The 9,272-nt window shown below is 50.6% G+C and overlaps 2 protein-coding genes across 12 annotated transcripts in view; one reads left to right on the forward strand and one right to left on the reverse strand.

Moving 5' to 3' along the window:
- fanca (FA complementation group A) overlaps positions 1–3,201 on the forward strand; it is a 35,690-nt gene extending 32,489 nt beyond the window's left edge. For 5 of the 8 annotated variants that reach the window (XM_028005604.1, XM_028005618.1, XM_028005611.1 and 2 more), the window contains 6 exons: positions 1,713–1,775; positions 1,847–1,940; positions 2,022–2,100; positions 2,283–2,418; positions 2,485–2,583; positions 2,671–3,201. In XM_028005604.1, coding sequence (XP_027861405.1) covers positions 1,713–1,775; positions 1,847–1,940; positions 2,022–2,100; positions 2,283–2,418; positions 2,485–2,583; positions 2,671–2,757 — 558 coding nt within the window. In that variant the 3' untranslated portion in view covers positions 2,758–3,201. Of the gene's footprint in view, positions 1–1,712; positions 1,777–1,846; positions 1,941–2,021; positions 2,101–2,282; positions 2,419–2,484; positions 2,584–2,670 lie in introns of those variants that run through there. The other 3 variants (XM_028005636.1, XR_003593947.1, XM_028005648.1) reach the window with 3 other exon arrangements.
- A 196-nt stretch (positions 3,202–3,397) lies between these two features.
- znf276 (zinc finger protein 276) lies at positions 3,398–8,980 on the reverse strand. Of its 4 annotated transcripts, none has more exons than XM_028005885.1 (13): positions 8,687–8,980; positions 8,553–8,600; positions 8,209–8,471; positions 7,508–7,829; positions 7,382–7,428; positions 6,958–7,299; positions 6,787–6,862; positions 6,629–6,706; positions 6,364–6,480; positions 6,212–6,287; positions 6,000–6,117; positions 5,667–5,766; positions 3,398–3,832 (listed from the first exon to the last, which is right to left on the reverse strand). In XM_028005885.1, the coding sequence occupies exons 3-13, from the start codon at positions 8,426–8,428 to the stop codon at positions 3,580–3,582; spliced, it is 1,749 nt and encodes a 582-aa protein (XP_027861686.1). In that variant the 5' UTR covers positions 8,429–8,471; positions 8,553–8,600; positions 8,687–8,980; the 3' UTR covers positions 3,398–3,579. The 4 variants fall into 4 exon arrangements, with proteins under 4 accessions (XP_027861686.1, XP_027861689.1, XP_027861690.1 ...); XM_028005888.1 differs by having other exon boundaries at positions 8,683–8,980; XM_028005889.1 differs by lacking the exon at positions 8,553–8,600 and having other exon boundaries at positions 8,683–8,980.
- Positions 8,981–9,272: the final 292 nt, after the last annotated feature.

Raw genomic sequence — 9,272 nt, forward strand, 5'->3', positions numbered from 1 at the left:
CAAAGTTTTGCCGGAGATGGGAGTTAAAGCTCCGTCTCACAGGGGATTCCGCCAGACGTTCCCAGCAGACCCTCACAACACGTTTGGGCCTGCCAGGTCTGACCGGCTTCCTCCCCCACCACCGGAGCCAACTCACCACCAGGTAGTGGTCAGTGGACAGCTCCGCACCTCTCTTCACCCGAGTGTCCAAGACATACGGCCGCAGATCCGATGAAACGACGACAAAGTCGATCGTCGAACTGCGGCCTAGGGTGTCCTGGTGCCAAGTGCACATATGAACACCCTTATGCCTGAACATGGTGTTCGATATGGACAATCCATGACGAGCACAGAAGTCCAACAAGAGAACACCATTCGAGTTCAGATCGGGGGGGCCGTTCCTCCCAACCACGCCCCTCCAGGTCTCACTGTCGTTGCCCACGTGAGCGTTGAAGTCCCCCAGTAGAACAAGGGAGTCCCCAGGAGGAGCACTCTCCAGTACCCCCTCTAAGGACTCCAAAAAGGGTGGGTAATCTGAACTGTCGTTTGGCCCGTAAGCACAAACTACAGTCAGGACCCGTCCCCCCACCCGTAGGCGGAGGGAGGCTACCCTCTCGTTCACCAGGGTAAACCCCAACGTACAGGCGCCGAGATGGGGAGCAACAAGTATGCCCACTCCTGCCCGACGCCTCTCACCTTGGGCAACTCCAGAGTGGAAGTATGTCCAGCCCCTCTCAAGGAGGCTGGTTCCAGAACCAGAGCCATGCGTCGAGGTGAGACCGACTATTTCTAGCCAGAACCTCTCGACCTCACACACTAGCTCCGGCTCCTTCCCCACCAGAGAGGTGACATTCCACGTCCCAAGAGCCAGCTTCTGCAACCGAGGATCGGATCGCCAGGGTCCCCTCCCTCTGCTGCCACCCATCCCACACTGCACCCGACCCCTTTGGCCCCTCTCACAGGTGGTGGGCCCATGGGAGGGGGGACCCATGTTTCCTCTTCGGGCTGAGCCCGGCCGGGCTCCATGGGTTAAAGCCCGGCCACCAGACGCTCGCCATCGTGCCCCCCCTCCAGGCCTGGCTCCAGAGTGGGGCCCCGGTGACCCGCGTCTGGGCGAGGGAACGCCAAGTCCAATGTTTTTATCCGTCATTGGGGTCTTCGGGCTGCGCTTTGTCTGGTCCCTCGCCTAGGACCTGTCTGCCTTGGGTGACCCTACCAGGGGCATAAAGCCCCAGACAGCATAGCTCCTAGGATCATTGGAGCACTCAAACCCCTCCACCACGATAAGGTGGCAGCCCAAGGAGAGGAGAACAAATATATTTCATAAAATTTTAACAAACACATGGCTTCTACCGCGGTAATTATGTGAAATTAAATTAATTATATCCCAACTTCAGAAGATTTGCCTTTACCTTTACAGAGCTCTTTGGTTCCTCCTGTCAGTCTGTAGCTTCTCATATTGAGGTCAAAGTTCAGATCTACCATAACTGACTGACACCTGCTGGCCTCAGGTTTGCAACCAGCTTGTGACTGAGAAACCAGTAACTTCCTCCCAGATGATGACATGAACTTGTTAGTTCCTCTGTCCATTTAGTAGCTGATATATTGTGAAAATCCAGTAGAAATGATGCACTAATCAGTCATGTTACCTAGAAACAAGGCGCCGCCAGGTTGTGGGCGGAGCTTGGTAAGGTCCATTGGGTCGGTTCTGAAGGTTCTGCTTTCCCCTCCAGGTTCTGGTTTCTCTGCTCTTTCTTTTCATGACGGACTTCCTGTCAGAACTTCTGGATCCTCAGGTAGGTCCAGACCAACAGAACCGACGTTGTGCTCTGTTGAATCATTCTGACTCGTTGGTTTCTCTCTGCAGGAGAAAAATTCTGGAAGGTCCAAATGGTTATGCTCAGAACTTCTGGCGGTTCTGGTGAACTCAGCTGATTGGCTGCTGCTCTTCAGGTCCAACGGTACCGTTTACTCCGGCTGCTCCGGATCTAGTGTTCTGGATGTTCTGTAGCCTGAAGATCTGTGCTGTTGATGTTCTCCAGAACCGGACCCGGAACCGGACCCAGTCACCCTGACGGTCTCGGATGATTGCAGCCGGTTGATGCCCTGGGCAGTCTGCAGGTAAACCAACCCGTTTCCTGCTGCGGTTCGGTTCTGCTGGGGAACCGGGCTCTTTATCTCCTTTCCTTCCTCCTGAATCGTCGTAAAAAAAATTAAACTTTGAAACGTTTCGACATGCAAACTGATTGTAAGGGTGTACTTACTTTTCTCAGTGTCGGAACATTTTTCCTCCATGTTCTCAGTTTGCTGCAGCAGCAAAGCGCCGCCTTCCACCAGAGGGCGCTGCGTTGCCCTGGGTTCCTCCACAGCGCCACCCTGTGGTACCTGGCGGCGCTGCGGCTCTTCCTGGACGGAGAGGCGCCGGCCTCGGCGCACCAGGTGAGCGAGGTTCTGTCCGGACACAGAACCTTCAGAACCAACTCTAACTGTGGTCCTGTTCTGCAGGTGGAACCGACCCGGGTTCTGGACCGCACCAAGCAGTTTGTTCTGAGTTTGATCCGGCAGGCGCCGGCAGCGGCCCTGAGCTGCAGCCAGTGGAGACAGGTAACCCCCTGACCCGGCCCGGCTCGGCCTGGCCCGGCCCGGCCCCACTGACCTGCTTTTCCTCTTCATGTCTCGGTTCTGGTCCAGTTGGAGACTCGCTGTGCGGACCTGGACCCAGAACTGGCTGCAACTCTTTCAATTCACCTGGACCATCCTAGGGTGGGCTTCCTCTAGCGGACCGGAACCAGCTGATCTGATACTGAATGCCAGACAGTCGACTCGGTTTCATGAAAACTTTTTATTTTCTGTTTTTTCTGCAGTAACATGAATCCTAAATAAAATAAAACCAGTTCCTCCTTCTTCTTCTTCTCCTTCCTGCTGCTGACAGGAAGTACAGCGCCACCTGGTGCATCAACTGCAAACATCAGCTTTTAAATATTTCATTGTCTGACCAGCAGCCCAATTGTTAGAAACTTGGTTCTGGAATAACAGGAGCGGTTCCAGAACCAAAGACTTCAGTGCTGCTGTAGCTTCACATTACTGAACTTCAGCGCCCTCTGGTGGACGAAACAGGAACTCCACAACCTGTTCATCTGAACATTAATATCTGATCAAATTGAACTGAGTTCTGGGCTTTTAAACCCAAATAATCCAGAGAAATCTGAACAGGCGACTTCATCAGTCATGGAGTGTAACGAATAAATAGAAAACTGTCAGGATTTAGAAATCTGGATTAACTGATCCTCCACAGAAATGTTGCACAGAACTGAAAAAACACAGAGACCTTCAAAATAAAGCATAGTTATGAAATGGTAATAAGGGCTGCAGCTGTATTTCTAAACGATGGAGCCGTAATCCAGAAAGTCGCTTCTCTGTTAATCCCATCATAATCGATGGGATTAAATATTGATCAGTTGCTTCTACAGTAAGATTCAGACGAACCCGGCTGAGTTCTGCTTCCTGGTTCTGTTGTAGCCCGTCTGAAGAACCTTGTGAAAAACTGCGTCCAGCTGCAGACTCCTCCGGACGGAGCGGACCGGACCGGACCCCCGGCCGTCATCTGTCCTGGTCCTGCAGGACCAGCTCTCCGGTGAGGCCAATGGTCTGCAGGCGAACCGGGCCGGCTTGCCGGGCCTCGGCCAGAACCGGCGGATGGACCATGGACATGTGGACGTTGAGGTTGTGAAGCTTCTCAAAGCGCTTGCGGCAGGTCCGGCACTCGAAGGCCAGGTCGGACTCGGCTTTGTGCTTGGTCATGTGATACTTGAGGGACGCCCGCTGGCGGCACTGGAAGCCGCAAACCTCGCACCTGCAGGACAGGGACAGGGTTAGCTTCTGGTTCTGGTCGGTACTGGGTCCAATGTTTCAGACATCGAGACTGGTGGTGGGGAGACTAAAGGAGCGCCACCATCAGTCTGATTAAGGTAATGCAGTGTTGAGCAGCTGACATCAGCTTGATAAACTCTTGGAAACTACAATTAAATTGTTCCTGTTTATTATTTTACTTATTATTTTATCCTGTTATTTTATTAAGTCCAATTAAAATAACAGAAAATAAATCTATATTTATAGCTATGAATCTGTTTCATCAGCAGCAGGAAAATCAATTTTAATCTAAATGCTTCTTACCAATAAATTAAACAATGTTAATTACCTCCTTATTTCCTGATTGTTTTAGAAATTTAATAATTTAACTTTTTATTTTTTACATGGTTTTCATTTAAAAATTTTAGACTTTTTTTTTAACAAAAGTTCATCATGAATCTACACAGCCTGGCCAAAAAAAAGTCGCCACCTGGATTTAACTAAGCAAATAGGTACAAGCCTCCTATTGGATAAGTACTGCATAGGCGATTATCTTTCAGCTGGCAACAAGTTATTTAACCCCAGCTGATGCAATGAGTAACTCCTCATTTCTTAAACAACCATGGCAAAAGACACATCCTGTGGTCGTGGAAAAGACGTTAGTCTGTTTAAGAAGGGTCAAATCATTGGCATGCATCAAGCAGAGAAAACATCTAAGGAGATTGCAGAAACTACTAGAATTGGGTTAAGAACTGTCCAACGCATCATTAAAAACTGGAAGGATGGTGGGGAACCATCGTCTTCCAGGAAGAAATGTGGTCGGAAAAAAATCCTGAATGATTGTGATCGGCGATTACTTAAACGTTTGGTCAAATCAAACCGAAGAAAAACAACAGCAGAACTCAGGAGTATGTTTAATTGTGAACGCAAAAGCATTTCCACACGCACAATGCGAAGGGAACTCAAGGGGTTGGGATTGAACAGCTGTGTAGCCGTAAGAAAACCTCTAATCAGTAAGGCTAACCAGAAAAAAAGGCTTCAGTTTGCTAGGGAGCATAAAGATTGGACTCTGGAGGAATGGAAGAGGGTCATGTGGTCTGATGAGTCCAGATTTACCCTGTTCCAGAGTGATGGGCGCATCAGGGTAAGAAGAGAGGCAGGTGAAGTGATGCACCCATCATGCCTAGTGCCTACTGTACAAGCCTGTGGGGGCAGTGCTATGATCTGGGGTTGCTGCAGTTGGTCAGGTCTAGGTTCAGCAACATTGTGTGCCCAAAGAATGAGGTCAGCTGACTACCTGAATATACTGAATGACCAGGTTATTCCATCAATGGATTTTGTCTTCCCAAATGGAACGGGCATATTCCAAGATGACAATGCCAGGATTCATCGGGCTCACATTGTGAAAGAGTGGTTCAGGGAGCATGAGACATCTTTTTCACACATGGATTGGCCACCACAGAGTCCAGACCTTAACCCCATTGAGAATCTTTGAGATGTGCTGGAGAAGGCTTTGCGCAGTGGTCAGACTCTCCCATCATCAATACAAGATCTTGGTGAAAGATTAATGCAACACTGGATGGAAATAAATCTTGTGACACTGCAGAAGCTTATTGAAACAAAGCCACAGCGAATGCAGGCTGTAATCAAAGCTAAAGGCGGTCCAACAAAATATTAGAGAGTGGGACCATTTTTTGGTGGCGACTTTTATTTTGGCCAGGCAGTGTATGTGCCATATCTCTACAGAGGTCCCTAAAACATGAGGATGGGGGATGCGACAGGTAAAGTCCAAACATTCTATTCCTAAAGTGTGTTATAGCGCCACCACCAGGACTCACTGCAGCGGTTTGGCTCCTGAATGTCTCATCTGATGAACCGACAGGTGTTTCCGCTGCTTGAAGGTCTGACCGCACTGATCACAGATGTAGTTCCTCTCCTCTGGAAGAAACCGTTTCAATCAGCAGGAAAAACGTCAACAGGACAGAAATCTGATTCTAACCGAAAACAACAAAGTGGAAAATCTAAAAATATTAGATCTGAATTATCAAGGCCTGGAAAAGTCCTGCCGATTAAAGTACAGCAGCCTAATGGAGCCGTCACCATGACGACAGCTGATACCAGCTGCGCTCCAGAACCACCAGCAGCAGAAAGTTGTGTCTGCGCTGCCTCACCTGTGTGGATGAGCTTGATGTGCCTCTGCAGGTAGCGGTCGATCATGAACACCTTGTTGCAGCCGGGATGGGGGCACGGCCGCTCCCTCATGTCCTCATGATGCTCCTTAATGTGTTTCTGAGGGGAACAAGAGCAGCGGGTCGGAACCAGAATAAGAACCAAGTCCGAACAGACTGAGGCTCTGGACCGGAACCAGACCAACGGTTCTGACCTTTAACCCGTCAGGTGCTCGGTAGACGGCGGTGCAGCCCTGGTACGGACACTTGTAGATGTTGGGAAGTTCCTCCCTTAAAAACAGCAGAACCAAATGGGTCAGAACCAAACCGGTCAGAACCAATGATGGTTTCTGGAACCTCTACGCACCCTTTGGGCCGGAACTGGTTCTTCCAACCCGGTTTGGGTCCGGGTTTCTTTCGGACTCGGGGTTCCTCCAAGGTTTTTGGGTTCTGCCTCCTCCGGGTTCTGCTGAGCCTCGAGGTTCTGGAGGAGGAGAGGACGGTCAGAACATGGGGTCAGAACCTGATTTCTACTGTGGACCAGAATCAGGAGTCCAGAACTCAGGTCCAGTTTCTAAAACATGTTTTTATGAATCGGGAAAAGTTCTGCAGGGCAGATAGCGCCAGCGTACCTCTGGTTCTGGACTGGGTCAAACATCTCCTCATCGGACCGGGCCCGGTTCTCCTGAAGCTCCTCCTCAGAGATTGCCCTGAAACCACAGAACCACATCAGTCTGACCGGTTCAAAGAGTTTGGTCCGGTAGACCTAGACAGGACCAAAGAGACTCACCTGTCCGACAGGTCGCTGTCAGCGGTCCGGTCTTGGAGCGGGCCGGGTGCCGGCGATGTCGCCTCCTCAGGAAAGCCTGGAAGAACCAACCGGACCGGACTCAGTTCCCAGTGAGCCCAGCGGGTCAGAACCGCTCAGCCCGGCCTCCTGCAGGTCTGATGAGGTTCTCACCTTTGGCCCAGTCGTCCTGGTTCTGTTGGGTTCCTGGGTCCATCCGTCCATCCAGAACTTTCTCGACTCCATCTTCCTCGTTGCTCCGCCTCCACAAGTAGCCCACCTGGTCTCCCAGGTAACCGGCGGCGGCGTTCTGAGTGTCCATGATGTAATGGTGGCCGTCGGCGCATCCCCACACGGCCCTCAGGGAGCCCCCGCACCGCCCCTCCAGCACCTCCTTCAGGTCGGGGCAGGAAGTGCAAGCCTCGCCGTGGCGGTGTGCCCAACCCACCAGGCTGTGAAGGCACTTTGGGTCAGAGGCGAAGCATGGCGGTTCTGAAGACGGGAAGCACGGTGGTTCTGGAGGAAGAGAGACAACGGTGACGACACCAGGCAAGCAGCTGGACCAGAACCAGAACCTCTGAGGGACGGGTCTCTTTACTTCCTGGCGACTCATTTGCCGGCGCGTTCGGACCCTTCAGGTTCCTCCTGGAAACAAACAAACCCGCTTCAGGTTCGGAACTTCTCTCTGTGAATCGGACCTCTAGAGACGCGCTAGCCGCCTCACCGGTTCCCGGTTCCGAGCGCCGGCAGGTTGACCCTCTGCAGGAACCGCCGCAGGATGCTGTGGCACTTGTAGAACTTGGTGTGGCACCTTTTGCAGATGAAGTCTGAGAGCCGTGGATCCCGGTCCAACCGCACCCCGACCAGACGCTGGAAGTCCGAATGGAACGGGAGGGGAGACGGGGCGGCCGGGTCCAAAAGGGGCGACGGGGCAGCCGGGTCCAGGGCCCGCAGCGGCCCCGGAGGCCACCTGCTGAAGGCATGCCTCAGACTGCGTGGGGAGAACTTTCCGTGGCAGAGACGACAGACGGCGCTGGACGTCCTTCCTGCAGGGAGACAAAACAGTGAAAATCAGACGCAGGTTGTTTCCTGTTGGATTGGAGCTGGGACGTCTGACCGCTGAAGGAAAAGATCGTTTGTTGCGTTAATCCTAATCTATTCTACAACTGGTAGCGAGAAAGTTTTGCGTTCAACTCCCTGTGTTCTCTCTGGGTACTCCAGCTTCCTCCCCCTATCCAGACTCACAGCTGTTGGGTTAGTCAGTCTCTGAACTGTCCTGTGTCTCTCTGATGGACAGGTGATAGATGATGGATGCAGCTTTTCCAAAATGAGCCAATATTTACATCCAGATTCAGGTCATTCATGTCATACCGAACCGTTATTCCAGATAAAACCTCTGCAGGTCTGAGGTCAGGTTGAACTTACCTGAACATCTGGACTTGCTCTCTGGATCTTTCTCTTCATCATCTTTTATCACACTGAAGTGTGAGTTTGTGTCCGTCACCGTCCTTTCAGGAGACAAGCCGTCTGTGGTTGAGGGGACGGTGTTCAGCAGAGTCTCTCTGTCTCCAGTCTTCCTCCCCTCACATCCATCGGCTGCTGTCTGAGGCGATGAGATCTTTAGACGCCGAGGTTTCTTCTTCATGGTTTCTGCGTTATTGGACCTTCAGATCCGAATCTTCTGCAGGCTGTGGAGAAAACGTGTCCGTGAGCCACTGACATGAAACATCTGGAGAAAATTGGAAATTATTCCCGTTTCTGGATTTGACCTGCAGGTTTATTCAGAGACTGTAGTCCTGTATTGCAGTAAATGGAGGCTGGTGGATTGGAAAGATCATAAAACAGCCTCTGATTATATCTCCAGATTTCTGAAGGTTGCTGATTTTCATCAAAACATACCGACCTGACGTCGTAGCTTAGCTTCGTTAGCCTTGTTAGCTTAGCTTCAGTGAGTCTGCGCAACACCAGAGTTAGAAATTAGAGCCTGCAGTTGTCATGCGCAGAGACCAGCAGCAGCTGAACATGTTTAACTGTACCACGTGACTTTCTGAGCCACTTAAACAAGCAAATAAACAAACAAAGTCCGCGGCTGCTAAGCTGCTGTAAACATCAGGACCCGGAAGTACTACCAGAGAGCGAGGGAAGGACAAACAGCTCAGAGCGCCACCTACCTGCAATACCGTTACTTCACCGGCATAATAATAAGAATATGAGGTCTTCTTCTTCTTCTTCTTCTTCTTCTTCTTCTTCTTCTTCTTCTTCTTCTTTTCTATTATGGCGGATCACAAGCAACTTTAAGGTGCATACCGCCACCTACTGTACATGAGTGTGTAGAAGCATTACTTCATATCTATTAAATTGTATTTTTTAATTTTGTATTCTTAAGATAAATAAACAATGCTTTCCTTAATTTGTGAATATCTGTTATGTTTCCTTCATTTCCTAATATACCTTTAAGATTCCATTCATGCCCCATATTTCTAACTATT

This window comes from Xiphophorus couchianus, chromosome 2 (assembly GCF_001444195.1).
Source record: "Xiphophorus couchianus chromosome 2, X_couchianus-1.0, whole genome shotgun sequence".
NCBI classification, from domain to species: Eukaryota; Metazoa; Chordata; class Actinopteri; order Cyprinodontiformes; family Poeciliidae; genus Xiphophorus; species Xiphophorus couchianus.